The sequence below is a fragment of the Dermacentor andersoni genome, chromosome 9, assembly GCF_023375885.2.
Source record: "Dermacentor andersoni chromosome 9, qqDerAnde1_hic_scaffold, whole genome shotgun sequence".
Classification (NCBI taxonomy): Eukaryota; Metazoa; Arthropoda; class Arachnida; order Ixodida; family Ixodidae; genus Dermacentor; species Dermacentor andersoni.
Window position 1 is genome coordinate 108,107,944 of NC_092822.1, and position 20,390 is coordinate 108,128,333.

Genomic DNA, 20,390 nt, shown 5'->3' on the forward strand with positions numbered 1-20,390 from the left:
ACAATCGCCCCTCAGATTGTCGACGCTCGAACGCGGCCGTAGTACCACAGTGGTTAGTATATCACATGCGTAATGTGAACGTTATGGGTCCGTTCCCTACCCACAGGTGGATGTCTTTTCATCCACTTTCATTTCCCTTGAATTTATCATTTCTATACTTCATATAAAAAACTTAAAACATGTTCCTGTATCCTTTCCTTGGCCTCATTATCTGCTGACTTCTTCCAGTTGTTACTTCCAACACTAATACATATTCTAATCTGGTAAGTAAACAGCTTTTGCATGATGCTAGAATGCAATATAAAACATTATTGCAGGGCCGTGTTATGTAGAATGCCTTACATTGCCCAGGCAAGGTGTATTAATGTCAATCTGAAAAAAAATCCCACTTTAGACAGAAATGCGGTGTACTGCTGTGTGCAATAGGGTTTAAAGAAAGCAACTTGTTCGGAAATAAAGCCGTCAAACAGCAAGGAAATATGAAAGCTAGATGAAAATTTGTGCAGTTGCATGTTAAAAATTTAGCACAGCAACAGATGAAGACATAATGAAGCGCGAGGATGGTTTATTTTGGACACACTAGGCAATATACTTGAAAAATGCATATGAGCTTACATGTTCAGAAATATTGTTTATGTAGCAGCTAAACTACGAACAGGCCTAGAACACACTGATACAACGTGTCTAGCATGTAAATCTTAACAAGCCTTTAAGTCAAAGAAACATGGCTCTTTCTCATGATTCGCTACACATGGCTGGCTCACACAACTTAGCCGCTTCTACATACGTCTTGTATCAGGTGGTCTGTGTGACTTGTGCAAGCTTTGAATATGTACAAGTGCCACGTAGCTGGACAGAACCAAAGTAATGTCGTTTGCCATCGTTTTGAGCAAGTGAAACCAGTTTTCGCGTTTTTCCTAATTAGGTAATTAGTTAGTAACGATTATTTAACTGCTCAAATATTATATTCAAAGCAAAAGTGTCAGTGCGAAAATTAGCATCCTGAAAAATTCCCAATCCAGATTTCTACTGCTCAATAGGTGCAATACAAATTTTTTTTCAAGCTTGAAAGAAGCCTGTGAATGCATGCAAGAAGTGCCGTGCAACTAACCACTCGTGCACCTGAACACCATTTGGCACCTCCTTTCATGCTTGAAAAAAACTTTTTGAAAAGAATATTTTAGAAATTGATTAATTATTATTGACTATGTTTTAGGCAAAATGCATGAAATAGTGTGACTGCCACCTCCATTTTTGGCGACAAGAATTGACTCCATCTTCATGTCCAAATTCAGCTATACATGATGCGTGTTTTGAGCTGGTTCTGTAATTTAGGCTGGTTTTGACTACTTGAAGCTTCGCACTCTAATAATGGAGTCTACAGTCTAAAAAGAAATTGGTACATAAGCGGTCGCTGTCAGTACTCCATACTCCTTTAACTTAGTGCAAAGTGCTTGTGAGCCAAGAAGTTGGTAGTTCTAAGTAGCATTTCCCATCCTGACCTGGCGTTATAGTCCAGTTCCTATGATGCCATGCTGCTCAGTCATATTGGTCACAGCTTCAATCTAGGCCATGGCAGCTACCCTCCAATGGGGGTAAAATGCAATAACGCTTATGGGCACTTAGATTGAGGTGTACATTAAAGAAGGCCAGGTTCCCAAAACTTCAGGCTGTGACTTTGGAATGTAAAAGCCCTTAATTTAACTTTAAAATCTAAAGGTGCTTTATTAGGAGCAGGACATCAACTTGAGCTTTTACTGCACTGCCATGATGCCAAGAAACTCCGAGTAAATAAAAACAATTTCTTAGACAATGTCTATATCTTGCAAACAATTACAAACACTTCTCTGCATGCACCTCTGTTGTTATATTTAGTTCCGTATGCCAAGGCGGGTTAGGATGTTAGAACATTTTTCAAACCTGTTTTCTTTTTTACCGCTTTAAAGTTGTTGGTTATTTTGCATCTCTGTGTGTGTCGAACGCACATTTCAGTGCATCAATTTCTTCAGAAAGTGCACTCCTCTTTATTTATTTGTGGATGCAAAAAGGGTTCAGAAGAACTGCTTTCTGAAGATCTGTATAACAAGCAAAAAACAATTCTGTGTAGGTTGCACAAAGAGAAAGGATTGGTTTGTAAATACGTTATTTAGTTCTTAAATAAAGAGGCAGCTGTCAGTATTCTGTTCCAAAGTAAAAAATTGCCCCTACCTGGCTGTGCTTCATTTTCCGATGTTGATGGTCCATTCGGGGGCACTCAACTGAAACGCTGCACTTTGGCCATGTCGGGTGTGCTGTCACCAGGCCCAAGGTCGATCGACATCCTCACCATCAGTCGAGTCCAAACTCTATAAAAGAAACATCTCATCATTTTGCTATCAGTTTTGTCATCTTGCGTATTTCACACACGGCCGTCAGTGAAATATTTCGTCACTTGGATACCGAAAAAAATATTCAAGCATTTCCTGGCAGTAAATGGAGAACATTAAAGAGCAAATACAGTTGGCAGATTGGATTGATCAAGTACAGCAGAAATGGAAATAAATCAGTGATACTGTGTCTGTTGGCTTTGAATGCAAGAAAAGTAAAAACAGGAACTTGCAGTCACGCCACTTTGAATTTCCCGCGTTTGCTACACCTCACGACAAGTTTGGCATCGTCCGGTATACTCGGGGTAGTAATCGCTTAAACTTAAGATGAACGAGCGTCGGCATAAATTAACAGGATACTTAACCGGGCAATATTTGAGCATAAACCAACTCACGTAGCGAAGCTACTGTCAAATACCCGATGACGCATCTGCCGGCGGTGCAGTTTGGGCGAAAAATTCAAAAAGGAATGCGAGTTTCACTTGTTTCACGCCTACTAAGCTAAGATAGAATTTGAGTTTCCTACTAAACTATACTGGATATTTACGCTCCGAATAAAACGCTGGAAATTTTGTTACGTCAGATTGCATACGTATGAAAGTGAGGAAATTGCTTTTATTGTATTCTGCCCAGGCGGCATGTAGCAGCTACCACTCTCATGCAACAAAAGCATGAAAGTGGTACTCGCGGCACGGAAAACAAACACATACAGCGCCAACGTTACGTCTCTTGCGCCTCTTGGAGTTAGAACTAAGCACGATCAGGCCAGTTTTCTAGCCTTCATAACGCCATGAACACGACCAAACATCGAGCGAAACAACTGTCTGCTCTCGAAAGTTATTACCGCTTCCATTTACATACCTATCGCTGCCACAAGCAAAAGTCAATGGGCTAGCTGTCCACAAGCCGCAGATTAGACTGACAGCAACATATTACGGTAACGTAACACAATTTCCACGCTGACTTAGCAGCCGCGGTGTGCGCTAAGTGCCACAGTTCTCGTTTGCCGCTCTAAATTCACACCATGATGAGGGGCACTGCATCTTTCACATGAAATATTACACGCTTTGCTCCGGAGCTCAATAGGAGGGCGAAACGCATTTGCACGTACCTGAAATCCGCATGCCGGAAGCCCGTCGACGCTTCCGAGAACGGGGCACACAGCCATACACCCGTACGGCGGCTTGACTTAGACGTGAGACACTTGTATCAAATATTTCACATCCGAGATGTCGCACACCGATTGCGCGAACACGAGAAAATGCCGCAGGTCGCAATGCGACGCCGTGAACCCGTGCATCTACCGATGAGCTGCGTGCACGGACATGCAGAAAACAAAACTATGACAAAACGGCAGTCGCGAAGGGATGTCGGCTTTCGTTGCGGAGACGAAGCACGAAGCAATGAAGCGCGAATGAATGTTGCCAACTGTTGGTTCCGCGTTATGCCGGCGGTGGTGGCTTTGGTGGAGTGTGTTGCGGCTGTGTAATTTTTTATTTCTTTTCCCCAAACAGTATAGCTAAGATCAGTTCTTTGTTTGCCTCTTTTACTGTGTCGTTTGGTATTATCTTTTTGTCTTTTTATGCTATTAAGCAGCCAATTATGGCCCCCCCAGGTTCGCGCGCGCCAGCTTCCCGCGCAAATCTCGGAGGCCATAAGACAACGCGTTAGAAAATGCCGTTCTTGTCGTTGTTAACGTTTCATCATCGTTTCTTCAACTGAGATAGAGGCGTAGTGCCCCTTGTTCCGGGGTGGGGAGGGGGCGATCAAGACGGAGTTGGTTATCGCGACATCCGCGAACCCGGCGATTTTTTTATAACGTAAGCATTTCTATACTTACCCACAAATAAAAACCATCCGTCCGTCAGTCCGTACCGCACGATACCTTTCAAAATAGAACCCGCAGCAGCGAGTGAATTCACCTTCATGCTAGCTCTCGCTTCAACGCGACCGAAGCGGCGAGAACACAGCGCTCACGAAGCTCTCAGCTCATGCCGCACTATGCTCTTTTCGTAGATCACTTTCAAGATAGGTGTACGCGCGTCTGTTTTCAAAGCGAAGTAAACGGTGAGAACACAGCGCGTGAAGTTTTCAGCAGTGGGCACACTCTGTGCACATTGCAGTTCGCTTTCGAGATACGGTTCGCGCGGCCGTGCCACAAGCAGCCGCCGCCGGAGAACGGTTGATAATGGTTCGACGCGGATGAGAAGTGCTAAAGAGCGATAACGGCTCAAAGCGAACGTAACGTCACCAGCGCACCTGGCCCCGCCACCTGCAGTACTTTGCTTGCGCCATTCACTTGGCGCCGCCGACCACAGCAGTTCGTGTCGCCGCAGCGCTGTCGCTTATACTCGTCGGATCAAGTCTCACAACATTGATAACGACATGGACTGCGTGTAGATGAGGAAGAGTCACAATGCTTACGCATACTCAGACAAATCCGAGAGGAGTTCCTGTGTGATTTTTTTCACCGGAAATGTGCAGTCAGCGGTGATCCAGAGTTGACAATGCATGTAAGACGGGTGCCAAGCTTTTCTTTTTATGAGAGTCTTGCCCAGCTCCCAAAGATCTGCTCAAGCTAAGACTTGCTGATGGCTGTATGTGTTTTTTTATTGTCGAATGGCCTCGAACCGCCATGAATCCTACTGTGTAATGACATAGAGCAGCATTCACGTCCAAAAGGAAATGCAGCCGGTATATGGCTGCCTAAGGTATGCGGCCCGGCGGCAGCTGCCTTCCCCTCCCCCGTTTCCGTTGACAAGTTAGGGGGAGGGGTCTAGAGCAATCTTACACACCCCCTCCCCACAGTGGCGTAGCCAGAAAATTTTTCGTGTGATGGGGGGAGGGTCCCAATTGACCGTGGAGGGGGAAGAAGCGGGGACATTGCCATTGCAGCAAAAAATTTACTGTTAGTGAGCGTGACAAGCGCCCCACTTGGCTACGCCGCTACTCGTCCCCCCCCCCCGCGATCGACCCAAATCGAGCTGTCAGAACGTGCATGACACGCATGCATGACATAATATGAATGACAAGCCGCGAAGCTGGCATGGATGTCGTCACATCATCATCAGCTTATTTTGATGTCCATCGCAGGACGAAAGTTTCTCCAGCGATCACCAATACCCCTGTCTTGTGCTAACTAGTTCCACGTGTCTTCACGTTTCCTAATTCCATCATGTCCACATTATTCTCTGCCGTCCTCGACTGTGCTTCCCTTCCCTTAGCACCCATTCTGCAACTCCAATAGACCAGCAGTTCTCTCTCTTACGCATTGCAATGTCTGCCCAGCACGACTTCTTCATCTTTATGTCAACCAGAATATCAGCTATCCCCGTTCGCCCTCTAATCCACATCGCTGTCTTACAGTCTATTATCGTCATGCCTAATATTTTTCATTCCATCGCTCGTTGCGCGGTCCTCAACGAATTCCCAAGCTTCTTTGGTAACTTCCAAGTTTCGGCCCCATACGTTAGTAACGGTAGAAAGCAATGATTAGCAGTAAGCTCCCTTGTCATGATTTAGTAATGCCTGCCGTAAGCTCTCCAGCTAATTCTTATTTTTGTTAATTTCCTTGATCAGAGGCCCTTGCGAGTAATTAACCTCAATAAACGTATTTCTGCGCAGGTTCTAGAGGCTGACTGCCGACCATGACATTCGTTCTCTCGCCAGGCTGCGGAACATTACTTTTCTCTTCTGCATACTAACTTTCAATCAGACTCTTACACTTTCTTCGCCAAGGTCCTCAAGCATTTGTTGCAAATAGTCTGCAGCGTTGCTGAGTGTGCCAATGTCATGTACAATCCGTAAGTTGGTGAGCTATTTACCGTTAGCCCTCACTCCTAACCATTCCCAGTCTAACTGGTTGCACACCTTTAAGTATTCAGTGATATCACTGTAAATATTTTGCCATTGATCATATGAAGCCTTTTGCAGATATCTGGCTATGCAAAGTCTGCGCGTTAGTGTCATCCATTCGATATCAACATTCGTGGGAAACTTCATTTTTGACCGCTGTTCGGAGTCTGTACGCTGCTGCCTAGATGCCCCAATCTAATCATTCCAGCTACCTGATTCAAGCGCAGGTAGCGCGCGTTTCATGTATAGCCAATATCAACGCGTTAACTGGCAATGTTCATTTATCATATACTGTAAGCTTGTTCCCTTACTCCCTTATAATTAGGGTGTAAATTAGAAAGACTGGGGTGTTTCACGGGTGTTTTCTTGTTGAACACCCTTTCCCGTTAAAAAAGGGTGTTTCAAGGGTGTTTACAAGGGTGAAAAGATAGATACACCCGCATTACACCCATAAGGCTGTGAAAACTTTTAGAGTGTAGAACGCTCTGAGGCGCACCGAGCCCTGACGTCGGAGCAGACATCGATATTGAGGCGTTTCCTGCAACGTCATCACAGCACAGCGTCGCCGCTGTTGGCGACGGTCCACCGTTACCCAGGCAACCTAGGCCAGTGCATGCTCTCGTCTAGGCGAACGCTCGTCCCATCGGCGCGTTCGCCTGTTTTTCCCGCAACGGCGGGAGCTTTGGATAGGCGAAACATCGGAAGCTGGCAGTACTCACGTGGTTTCGCATCTGCCATTTCCTCCACCGGAGCGAGTCGCACTATCGGCTTGCGCGCTTGTCCTCTAACTCTTCATTTCATGGAACGGCGGATCTGCGGGACTCTGCTTTGGGGCACGGAGGCGACCAGTCGAAGATACCATAAGTAGAGTGAGAAACCTTTGTTTAGGAGAAAAGTGTTTTGTCCCACTAAAGCGCCGGGCGCGTCGGTGTGTTGCTAACGCGAGCTCTATAAGAAGCGCGTTCAATGCGAAAAAGATACGTTCTTCTTGGCACCGCCCGCTTGTTCGGCTCTGTTGTGTCTCTGTTGTCTGTTGGGTTCGACACGAACGCCTTCTCGAACGCCTTGTCTGTGCGGTGCAGGAACCGTACGCCGGCTCGGACGCATGTCTCGGCCGCGGTAGCACACTACATAAATTCCTAAATGCTTTACATGCAATATCTCTTCATAGAGGCCCTGTATAACATTTAGTTTAAAGGCACAGCAAAATTTGTTTTGTTATGTTGAACATTTTTGCCGGAACCGCAGTGCAACGGAGGTTAGTACAGCAAGAATGCGGTTTTTTGCTCACACTGACTGTTTTGATTGCCGTCAGGACAATCTTCAGACTAGGCGATAATACTAGGTGTCATTGGAAAGCACAGCAAGTAAGCTTTCTAATGCCATAAAATTCACATCCACCCAATGAGCGCAGAAAGCACAGTGCGTCCACAAACAATGACTCAAATTCGGAGCGCGTGCCACAAGAATGGGACCAAATAGGTCGTGAAGCTTCGGGCGGAAAGCTGTTCAGAAGTAATTATCATCAATATCATGAATGGTGGTTATGGGAGCAGTGATTGAAGCGCGATTATGGGGGGAAACAAATATTTGGAAAGAAAAAGAACCTTTTTTAATTATAGCGAGACACTGATTCCCTCAACAAAATAATATTCCTAGTCACTTTTATATATGCGTGCTTAGTAAAGAAAAGACAACTATTTTATTTTATCATTATCAATGAATACCTTTGTTTTTCAGCGCCCATCCTGACACCGCTGTCACTTGCAATGCAATGTATAGCTCTTGAAGTGTTAAAGAGTTACAATACACGCCCCTCACACGTTGTGTTGTTTTGCTTGTCGACGTTTGTCTGAATTTGGTAGCGCGGCTAGTTTAATCGCTTCCTAACCTGTTCGGTCAAATGTAGTGAGTTACGACAGCCAGATAATTGTTTACTTTAGCTGCTTTCGTGCGACTGCGCTGGCCGTCGAGCTCAACGTCCGACTATCTTACTAGCACTTTACACTCAAAGCTTTATTATTAATAAATCATGGGGTTTTACGTGCCATGGCAACGATCTGATCATGAGGCACGCCGTAGTGGGGGACTCCGGAACAATTTGGACCGCCTGGGGTTCTTTAACGTTCACCTAAATCTAGGTACACGGGTGTTTTCGCATTTCGCCACATCGAAATGCATTCGCCGCAGACCTGAAGCTTTCGTTCGCTTCCTAAGAAAGTATGTTTTGTGCAGGGGTGCGATTTTGACACCCGTACGGCTGACATTCTGCGCTGACGGCTCCAAACGCCCATCAAGTCAAATGGCGGGCGTTTGAATGTACAGCTCTAATGAAAGGCCACCAAAACAAATTTAGCGTCTTTGAGGGCAAAATGACGTCACTTCTATTTTTAACACACATAGCGTCACGTCATTTTTTCTTCTGGTGGAAGTGTTCCCTCGTCACACAGGTGGCGCTAAGCCACATGAACCCCCGATTGAATGCCATGTTTCGAACATATGGGCTTCTACGGAAGCTTCGCCACCAGGTATATTTACCTTGTCTTCACTATACGTGGCCTTCCCATAGCATTGTCACAACACCAATTAGTTAGTAGGCGGACTGTTCTTTCGCATACGAAAGTAGTTACGCTACTCCCTGCTTCGTATACTGCAGCTGCCGCTTCCCGCAACAGCAGCTTATGCAACCGCAATCCTTACCGGTAAATGCTTGCGGCGAATATATGCGCGAAGCCGAGCTTTCTGGTTCTTTCTTTCTTTTCCCTGCACGGCCAGCGCCGCCTCTGTCGCGGATGCGTGGAGGCGAGCGCCATCTGCTGGTGCTGCAAGCAACCCAGCGGCGCGCAAGGCGCGCGCCTCCCGCTGATTGGCGGAGTTTTTACCTACGGCCACGATAGACAAATTGGGAGGTAGAGTTATAAGGCGTCCATGAAAAGAGAATAAATTCGAAAGGAAAAAAATGACAACCATTCCACTATGTGAAGATGGAATGGCCGCGAAAGCTGACGACTGTCGAAGCTCTCAAACGGAAAGCAAAGTGCCTTCGCTGCCATTCCATCTCCATAAAGTGGAATGGCTGTCACTTTTGCGTTGCGAGTCTGGCGTCTTTGATCATTCGGAGGAGCCCGGGCTCGCGATTGTAGTTTTCGTTCCGCATCGCGGGAACGTCCTTCATCGGTGGCCTTTTCGCGGCGGCACCGTTTACATTCTCAACGCTGTTCCCTCCGGCGCTCCTAGTATGCATGCTGTTCTTCGGGTGTACGTGTCCGCCCCATCGATAACGCAGCTGTTTTTAGCGCCGATACCTTTCCGGCTTATATGCTGCGATAACCATGATGTTATGCAATTGCTCACGGCGAGCGTTCAAATCTGTTCTGTCTTTTGACAACTGCGCCGCCGCACTGCACCCTGTTGCGACGCCTATTTCTTGAACGCCGGCCGGCGTTACTATTGGGTAGCGTGGCGTTGTCGGTTTCTGTAGCCAGAAGCCGAAAAAGCTGAGGAAGGTTAGTCATATACAGCTTTCGCTGTAAAACGTTGGCGGTAGTGCGCTTCGAACTTACAACTCCACACTTAGAAGCCGAGTGTATAAAAAAACAGACCCGCTGGGATAAACCAGCGCCTCTTAGACAGCGCACCTGTGTACTCTGCTTTATTACATATGCTACTTGGACCGAAATTTCCATTGCCAAGCCTGGCATGACGAAGGCGGTGACGTCAAAATCACCGCGGCTTACTCGGGAGCGTCCCCGTTTGATTCTATAGCAGTCGGGCAAGCTAGCATGATGCCACGGATCGAAGTGCACCAGCCTTGTGCTATCTACGAGGCGTTGGCCAAGCATCTCAACGCGCTCGCTTGCCCACGAACAATCTCGAAGCACCGCTCAGCGGCGTTCAATTGGACATAATCCTTTCGCCTTCACAACTCACAAGAAGTGCTTAAGTGTTCTCGGATATTTACCCTTTCTCTATTTGTGCTGCAGCACGGATAACAATATTTGATGCGAGCACGCTTCAAGTGAAGCCTGTCTCTCCCCGCGCCCTGTGCCCTAAAACGGCAGCGTTGAAGGATGCTGGACGACGCCAGTAGCGCCAACACGTGACGTCGTCCTCGTTACGATAAGCCGGTACCCTGCGTGGAGCGGCGAGACGGACGCCGGCGTCTCCCTACGGTAAGCTTCGCTTCTCGTTTGTTGGCCGCGAGTAGATTGTAAACAACGCGTGTGAGCTTCGGCACAATATCGTGACATCGCCTAGACATCACCAGGCGGTGCTTTGGAATGTCACTCCTAATGCGCTCAGCAGTTGGTGCAGTTGCAACTCCTCAATTCTCTGCATTTCACCGAGTGAGCTTTCTCAGATAAACTTGTGTAGACGATCTGCGTCCTGGTTTCTTCGATCCATACTAATCATTATGGCTAGCGTTAGACAGATATGCAATTTGGCTCGAGTTATTAATTATTAAAAGCCGTGCGAGCCACTTGAGGTTAAATTTCCGCTTTCGAAACAGGTACTCGGCGAGTGCATTATTTTCCGGAACTAGCCTTGGCCTGGGCTATCGCTAAGAAACAGCTCAACGCATTGCATGTGCTCCCCGGCCCTGAAGTTTAAGTGCAGCTTGAATGGACAAAGACAACAGTAACGCGAACAAAGTCTCCCAACCTAATGTGGGGCAAATTATTAAAGAGCGTCCTTATAATTTACGCCACGGTAACACTTTACAGGATAATTCACAATCCCATTGCGCTGCTTATACACCGTATATTTCAGCGCATTTTAAGAGAAATGTCGCGTGTGAGAAAACAGCTTCGCTAACGGCGCGTATGCAAATAGAAACAACTTGGGATAAGTGAGCGTGTGTTCGTTCACGGCAGCGAAGTATGTACACAGCCTAAATATTGCGTCTGTGTTATGGCATCAAGACTGTACTACAGCCGCAAAGTTCGAGAAAAGCTACCCAAAGTTCTTACAGCGCCAAATACTCTGAATATCGGTGGCCGACGTGCAGCAGAGCCGTTTGCGGGCATCGCCGGCACTTGACTTATCTTCGTGCCATATCTTGAAAGAACCTATCGCCAACTTCGAGTGTGGCTCTTTCCCATGCATTCAGGAGCGTCCGTAACGACAGACAGGCCTTCAGCTCTTTCACAGACTTTGGGGCAGAAACTGAGACAACAGAAGCGCTAACAAGTGGTGTCGGAATCCTACGGAGTATTACTATATTTCCACTCACACATCTCGGGAAAAGGCTGATGGAATTTAGGAAAGCTGGCGGGCCGCTCCTTTCCTTTTGCCACGATGATTTTTACATTAGCAAACTACGTCACATTTCTGCCATCAAAGAACAGTGTTTGAGAAGTGGATCCTTATATATGTTTACCTTTTCACGCCCATAAAGCCGCATCTGTTGGGTCATGATACCTGTTCGTCACAGGTATCAAAGAAAATCGTTGTCTCTGTTAACAATAGTTTTTCTTCTTTTTCTATTATTCACAGCTTTCTAAACAAGCGCGATGACCGGTCTTCATTTATCGGCACAAAGAATGCTGATGTGGTCATATTAACGAAAACGCGGTTGTCCACGGTGATAACCAATGCCGTTTTTCTTTCTTTTTTTTTTTACAGCGAAGCTGTATACCTCTACCCTCCAAGGAAAATGTCGTGCAAAAGTTCGTGCAAAATTTCGTGCAAAATTATTACTCTGCATTAAGGCAACCGAAGGCCCCGAAATTGTCAATACCTTTTTTCGTGTCAAGTGAATAGATCGCAAAGTAGTTCCAATGAGGTATGAAATTGTAAGAAAAATTATTGAATGACATCGAAATATTATTAAAGTCGGTATTGAACAGTTGGATGAACTTGTTTAGGAGGAGACATTACGACAATTCTTGAAATAAAAACATGAATGAACTAAATATAACATGAGATTTTTAAAAAATCATACCTTTAAGCAATATATTAACGCGATAAGGTTAAGCAGTCCGTGTCGCAGAAAATCCAGCGTCCCGCATTGGACATTGCCTCGGCAAAAAGAATTGCGAACCAAATTCCGAACCAGGCGTAGCCAACCTCTTCTCTACCTCTAAACTTGCTCATATTTTGTATTTCATTCTGTACAGGTTATTCCTCGGAATGCTGAGAACGGCAGCCACAAACAAATGTAGTGAAAAAAAAACACCGACAGCGCATGTGCTATATTTTGGCTCTTCTCAGACAGAAATATTAAGAGTGCGAAACAATAACAGGAGACCAGCCCACACACGAGGCCGCGTTTCCACCAGAAAGCTCGCCTTTGAGCATAGCATTCGCAGCCAGTGTTTCCCAGTAAACGTTACGGTTACATAAGCTGCAATTGCCGGGAAGCATGAAAAGCAGTAAGGGTTTTTGAACGCTATCGCGTCCCTCTCTTAAAGGCGAAGCTTAAGCGTCCTCCAAGTATTTAAACTGACGTCCACATGAAGACATACAGTGCTGTCTACAGAATTAATACATCATTCCACGCCAGAAAGCCGCCCCCCCCCCCCCCCCTTAATGTATACAAAGGGCTCCAAGCTACAAAACATGGTCAATATTATGATTCATACGGGTTTCGTAAGATACCTCATCGAGAAATCGCTTATCATGTTTGTATGCTTATGTTTTTGCTGTGTGCAGGTCTTCTACTGAGAAAACCAAAAGCAAAATGAGTCACTCGGGGATGGCCATTGGCATATTATTTCCGCTTTCTTTCCTGGCCGGTTTCTTTGTTGCGTGTGAAGCGGCTGACTGCCAATGGGCTTGGGCTGCCCCGGAATTAGGAACCAGCCGGCTGCAAATCTACGACGGCAAGCCGCCGTCGGCACCTCATCTTGGTGTTTCATCGGCCCTGGCCCCGGTGGCATGGGCGAATTTTCGAGACGACATTCAGAACAGCGGGTGAGTCTGGAGTAATGGCGCAGTTTCATGCTCGAATACATTTTTTCCCTGCGAAACTGCGTCCGAAAGTGCAACAAATCGCCGCCAGCGGCTGGCAAAAGGAGGCACTTAGAATACAAACTGAGCATGATAAGGAGACATTGTTGTTATGGCAGAACTGTACTTAAACGGTACTATCAGTGCACGCGTTAAAAGCACAAAATTATTAAAACTATGCTGCGGCCGTCACATTTTGCACAGCGCATATATGAATCGTGGCTACAGAAGCCGCTCTGCAGAGCCCAAAACTAGCGATTCTTATTTCTTGCACAGACACCTTTACGAAGTGCTTTTATTGCGATAGCAATTATAAAGACACTCCAGGTGCATTCCTGCCATCGGCGTCGCCGTGAGGTTCCATATAAAGTCCAACGGCGACAAAACCGTCGCCGCGCGCCGTATGCTGTATGTGCGAGTGAAAGTGTGCGAGGGTGAGCCGGCGAACGTGGTTCAATCTCGCGTGCCCGAGCGAGGAACGTGGTCCGGATGCGGGCCCTCTCCTGCCGCGCGCGAGGCACGGGGGTCAGGTGATGGAGGAGGGTGTTCTCCGGCCGCCGCTAGGATGCCGCGACGTCTGCCTCACCCGCCGCTCCGTACAGAGCGGAGCCAACCACGGCGTCTACTACGGCGTTGCCACGGACGCCGTAGTGCCACAGGGACGCGTTGGCAGCGCTCGTGTGCCTTTAAGGTGGTGTGCGACGTGGCCAAAGTGCGCGCTTGTGCGGGCCTCTTCAAACCGATCTGCGATATTAGACAGTGGTAGTTTCACGTACGTAAAGGCTTTGCGTACGTAGAGCTCTAACGTGTGAGTAGTGCGCCTGCGCAGAACGCAAAGGGTCTGCGTGAGTTTCACGGAAGTACGTGAAACTCAAAAGTCCGCGTGCGTTCCTTGCACACATAGAGAGCTCCGCGCGGCGGTGAATCTCGCTGACTTGTCTGGCTTCTCTGTGCATACTATCACACTAGGGTCGCTGTAGAGCGTAAAATGCATTCTGCACGGAAATATACAAATGGATTGAGAGATGCGGTGAAGAAAGAAACGTTTAGTAAGGAAGTGAAAAAGGGAAATATGTGAAGTAAGCACTTGTGCGCTGAACCTCGGTGTTATTTTGCAAGTGACAAATGACAAACGCATGTGAAACTTTACGAGGTGCGGTTGAATACAGACGACAGTCATGCATCCAGCGCGCGATGAAAACACTAACTGTGACCGTTAACTAGCGGATGACAGCGAAATCTTGCCTTGTGGGTGGTACCAGAAGCTCGAAGCGCATTTGCTAACATTTGTGAGAATGATGGCGTTCCAATATCACTCTGGACAATAAAAGTGCCATGGCGCAATAGTATGCCTTGAAGAACGAAGGAAGAAACTTTTGAAGCAGAGCTAGAATCGACAGACGCTGTGTCAGCGTAGCGAATCAGGTGGTCGACGGCATTTACTATTCGCCGATTGCCAGTGGGAGTGAAAAGTGGTGCAGTAAGGTCGATGCCACCGTATTCCGGCTGATACGGTAGATCACACAACTGGCAGTGCGTGTGGGCAGACGCGTAGCTTGAACGCATCCGACGCTGAAAATGAACGCAAAAAGTGGTGTACATTGCTTCGCTAGCGAAAGGCCGGGCCAGTATAAATGGCTTCTAATCAGGTAGTAGGTTTTGGGTAACTGAGAAAGGAAGCGCTAAAATTGTTGTGAAAGGCTCTAGAGAAATCAGCGAGAAGGGAGCGTGGTGAACTGGGGAACCAGCGCTGACCATCATGACGACAAATGTGTCGAGCTTCTCCCGCAACATTCCAGCTTCTCTTCTGTCAGTCCTCGACGATGCTGGGTGTTAAGAGGCCACGAATGTTTTCAGAGACGGTCTAACGTAGGTCAAGGGTATTAGTGTATGAGTAAGATAGTCCTACAGAAGAATGGTGGTTAGCCACTGAAGAAAGCTGGTCTTTAGCGACAGCAAAGACTTTCCTGTAGAGGAGACGTCCAAGCACCTATGGAACAAAGCGAGATTCGAGACAGTTGAGCGGAGGCGCAAAAACAGGCAGCGAGGAAGAACGCCGACGTCTTGGCAAGGTGGGGCTGTTTATCAGTTTTAGAAATAATCTGAGGTCATATTCTTGCAGACAAAGGAGGCTACTCGGATCTCCAGAGATGTACGTTTGGCGTCACCCTTGTGTAGAGCGCGCGAACGGTGGCCTCCGGGGCGCTTCCGAGGCAGCCAGTGACGTGTAACGGTCTATAGCTGCTGATCACGCTTGACCCAACAGGTGCCGTTAGACGTCGCTGGCTCAATAGCCATGTTTGCACGGCTGGCGTATGCGATCACTTTCTCGCGCGAAGGATTGTTGTGTTACATAAGAAAAGTGCTACACATGCAAGAGAGTCGCAGCTCGCTTATCAATTAAGCGATGTAAATGTTTTCATGTGAAGACGCCATTGAGCAGGTCAAAGAACATTCACATTCCGGAGAGCAAAGAAATTGAGAGCCGCAAAGAAGCAACAGGTAACAGGTAACAAACCTTCTTGGTAGAGAGATGAAAGCGAATTGGGAAACGGCGAAAATAAAAATCGAGATGGAGGAAACTACGTGAGGCTTTGATCCTTTCGTAGGCCTGCAAAGCGAAAGGCCACAAAATTGTTCTTCAAGTCAGGAGAGCTTCAAATCGTCCGGCCCTTGTGCTATCACAAAATAGTTTTTAATTCCCTTGCTTTTGAAACTGCACTTTTTCGTAATGAGCTGAGGACCAGCGTTAGAACGCTAAACAGCGTTGCAGTTTCTCAGGAAATTTTGATTAGGCATTAAGGATATAATTCAACTTGCAGAACCAAGTGATTCATTTCAGGTCTAGCAGGAGACTGTCGATCATGCTGTGCTCAAAATTTATGGGTCCATGACAGGGACACAAGGCCCGTAATCTGCATCTCAGGTGGCAAAAGCTTTTTTTTTTTTGTCATCTACTACTCAGAAGCTACTCAGAATCTTGCAGGGGATCAAATGCGTCGTCAATGCTAGATACAGGATAGGGACGCGACATTAAGCGGACATTTGTCGTCGGTGCGGCAGCGACCTCAAAAGCCGAGGGACATGGTAGAAGCAGTCGTGCACGCTAGCTCTTCCTTAATGACGCCACGCTAGAAGGTAATATACGGCCAGACTTTTTGCGCGCATGACTGCCTGCATGACGGCACGAAGCTCCGGTCGGTCCTTGTGGGCTTTTCGCAAGAGACCGACTGTAACCGTAGAAATTTGCGTTCGTCATACCGCTGTCTCAATGTGACGATTTCAGCGAGGGTAGTTTTGTGGTTGATCGTGGCATGTGGCATTGATGGCAACAGCTTATATACATTTAAGGATGATATCGACGCGATGATATCAGCAGAATCGACGCGACGACGAAGTGCGACAATGTCCTCGACGCGCGATGTGTTAGAATTAGCGATGCGTTATTTCCAAGCATCCAGGCGTTTCTTCGTAAGGGCAAAATAATTCCCATCGGTTAGCAAAACTTACTCGGTCATAATCGACCAAGCAGTCCTATGTGTTCTTTTTTTTTCCTTTCGAAGACCAGCGAACAGGTGGTAAACGCTCTGGTGGCCGCTGAATACCAAAGATAGTGCAGCTTGCTATGTCAGGGCGATGCTGGGCAGTCGCGTCTGAGCTGCGATCGGAGTAGGTCACGTTGCTCCTCGCTCTGACGACTTCGCCTCGATTGCCACCACGTGTTTCGGCGTCGCACATGTTTGCGCCCGCTTAGGAGCACGTTGCCGCGCTTTTCGCTGCTTTCGGCTTTCTTCCCGCACACGAGAAGAGGCCTCGGCAGCACAATATGGAGTTTCGGCCACCCGGCGAGCCGCCGCCACGCGTCCGCCATCGACGCCATGCCAGCTTGAGCCGGTTGACACTCGGCCCCGCGACCCTCGATGAGCTCCGGGCAAGGGAAGACCTCGAGCGTCGCGCCACTCGCATGCTGGGCGAGTGGCTACGTGTACGGGCCCCCTCGTTGAAGATCCCTGCAGTTCCCCCCGTGCCTACGACCGCACCGGCAGCCCCAGCGGCAACTTCGGCGCCATCCGAGAACGGCCCTTGCGTGCAGGAAACCCACGCTGAGGTGCCGCTTCCCCTCCCGGACGACGAAGAAATGGACTTGACCAGTTCTCGGAAACGCGCCCGCGAGAGCGAGGATGACGAACCTGCCGGGCCACGCAAGCAGCCGCCGAGCGTTCCCCCCTGCGCCGTCTCCGAGCTCCAACTTCCATCCGGCCCTGCCACCCGTGTAACAGCCGTCGTCTCTAATGCACCACTCCCCGTCGTTGCACCCCCAACTGTCACAGACGCCAGCTGCCGCAGACGAAAACGCCGCCGCAGTGCTCTCTGAGCGTTCAGCCCCTACTAAGCCCGGCCGAAAAAGGAAGCGACGCTTCCGCCAGTTTGCCGAGCTCATCACGGATGCGTCGCAAAACGCACATGCCTCCCCTGACAATGCCGCCGACACTGTGCTCTTCCGTCCCATCGGCCGCAAAAACAACTTTTTGAAGCTGTCTAGTGACCTTATCGCCGCCCAACTTTGCCGCATTGATGGCGTCAAACGCGTGCGAGTCAACTTTCGCCGTAACGGGGTTGCGGCAGACTCTGTGCCCGGTGCGGACCTGTCCCGCTTGCTGGATGTACGGGCCATCGCGGACATACCAGTGAAGGCGAAAGCTCTCGGCAAGCACTCTTGCGTCGGCGTCCTTTTCGGCGTTAACAGCTCCTTTGACAACGACACACTGAGGGACAACATAGAGGCTCCCGTTCCCGTTCTCTCCTGTTCCCGCAACGGCGCAAACGTGAGCGTCACCTTTGCCGGCAACGTCGTCCCCACGGACGTACTTCTCTTCAAGCAACGACGGCTCGTGCGACCTCGTCTGCCACGCCCACTCCAGTGCGACCGCTGCGGTGTGTACGGCCATGCCGGCGCCACTTGCTCCTACGACGCCCGTTGCCTCCGCTGCGGAGGTGGTCACGCGACAAGCGACTGCGCCGCGCAGCACCCCGCGTGCATAAACTGCAAAGGCCGCCATGCAGCAACCGAGCCGCGCTGCCCACACTGGCAGCTCGAAAGGAAAGCAGCCATCCTGCTAGCCTCCTCCGAGCAGCCCATGACTCGGAAGAAGGCGCTCGAGCTGGCCAAAGCTCGCGCCGCGCAACCTGAGCATCGTCAGCATCAGCAGAACGTGCCCCGCCCTTCAGCGACGGTACAAGCTGGCGTGTCGTTCAGCGATGCTTTACGTGGCCGCAGCGTCAATCCCGCCGTGCCGGAAACCACGCCGCCTCCCGCAGTTGCCCCTGTTGGCGACCCGAGGGACGCCCTGATCGCGGCGCTCGCCGCAGCTCTGCGGGCGCTCCTGGAGACCACCCCGCACATGGACGACATGGTGCGACAGATGTGCACCGCGGCCCTGGCCGCACAGCAGTCCCTGCCTCGTCATGGCTAGCCGAGCAGCGAAACGTCGGCCGCGCATACTGCAGTGGAATGTCCGCTCGATGCGCCGCCGGCACCCGGAGCTTTGCCAGCTTCTTCTCCTGCACGAGTACGATGTGCTCGCGTTGCAGGAGACACACGTACGCGACGGGGAGTGCAACCTTCCGGGCTTCGTCGCCTACCACAGTGCCGTCACGTGCGAACTTCAGTCTTGTGCCGACGTTCCGTGCCGCGATCCACTCCACCCACCCGGCCGCTCTCGAGCGTCTGTTTATGTGCGTGCGCGCCTTGGTCAAGCCGCCGTCTCTGTGTCCGACATCGTTCCCACCTCCGTGGAGTGCGTGGCTGTGACTGTGCGCGTTGGGGGGGTCGACACTTGTGTCGCCAGCGTGTACGTCCAGCCCGTGCAGCGATGGGATACCTCTTTCGTGGAGAGCCTCACCGCGCGCATCGACGGTGACTGTGTTGTGTGCGGCGACTTTAACTCTCACCACACGGCATGGGGCAGCAGCCGCTGTGAGCCTAACGGCAGGAACCTGCTGAACTCTATCAACTCCTCTGGTCTGCTGATCATCAACTCCGGCAGTCCCACTTTCGTGCGTCGGAATGTGCGCGGGAGGGTGATAGACTTATCGCCGGTGAGCGAACGGTGCCATTACGAGTGGGTACGCAGCCCTGACACGCAAGGATCGGATCATTATCCGATCTCGCTTGACCCTCTCGGCCTCTGCCGCGACCGGATCCGCACCTACCGCATCACGGACTGGTCTCTCTTCAGGACGCTGTGTGCCACGCCTCCTCCTGTCAACACTGACTTCCTTTCGCACATCTCAAGCTGCGTTGCCGCCGCGACCAAGTCATGTACGGTGCCCGCTGGAACGCCGGCGCCCGACATGAAACTTTTGAACTTACGCGCGGTACGTCGACGCGCCGAACGCCGCGCCATTAAAAGCGACAAGGTGGAGCACTGGACTCTTTACAACCGCCTTGACGCCGCATGCCGTCGTCATGCCAGGCAGCGCCGCAATCAGAGCTGGCAAAGTCTCTGCCTCTCCTTGGAGGACACTCGCGATAAAGCCCGCACCTGGCGCATCCTCGCCGCCCTGCTCAGTCCCAAGATCCCCCGCCGCCCTGCACTCTCCATCGCAGTGGCTCAGGGCTTGAGTGCCGAGCAGTTGGCCGAACTGTTCGCGGATACGTTCGCCCCGCCGTCTGTGTGCCCTGTCACAGCTGCCGTCGAACTTCCGCCGCACAACATGGTCGAACGCCTCGCTCCTATGCGCTATTTCCCAACGAGCGCAATTATGGAGCATGTAGAGGTGTTGTGTTCTGCAGAGTTCACAATCAGCGAGTTGCGCATCGTGTTGAACAAGCACAAACGCCGCTCCGCTCCCGGTTCCGACGGCGTTACTCATCAAGTGCTCAGGAACATCGACGCAGCTCAACTTCCCTCACTTCTCGAGGTTTTCAACTCCGTCTGGCGCAGCGGCATCATCCCCGCCAACTGGAAAGAGGCGATCGTAGTTCCCATTCTGAAGCGCGGCAAACCAGCCTCGAACATCAGCTCCTATCGCCCAGTATCGCTGACCTCGGTACCCGGCAAAACGATGGAGTCGATGGCTTTGAACCGACTCGAATGGATCGCCTCCGCCCTCGACGCTCTTGCCCCGGAACAGAGTGGCTTCCGCCGACTCCGCTCGACAGCTGATTCCATCGCGGACGTTGTCGCCACTCTCGAGCACGCTGCAAGCCGCCAC

General features: G+C 49.8%; 1 protein-coding gene across 1 annotated transcript in view; it reads left to right on the plus strand.

The window, feature by feature from the left end:
* The first annotated feature begins 10,291 nt into the window (after positions 1–10,291).
* Positions 10,292–20,390, plus strand: part of LOC126528479 (putative phospholipase B-like 2) — an 88,970-nt gene continuing 78,871 nt past the window's right edge. Inside the window, exons 1-2 of the mRNA XM_050176357.3 lie at positions 10,292–10,393; positions 12,876–13,136. Of these exons, the coding sequence (XP_050032314.2) occupies positions 12,904–13,136 (233 nt within the window). The 5' untranslated portion in view covers positions 10,292–10,393; positions 12,876–12,903. The remainder of the gene's footprint in view (positions 10,394–12,875; positions 13,137–20,390) is intronic.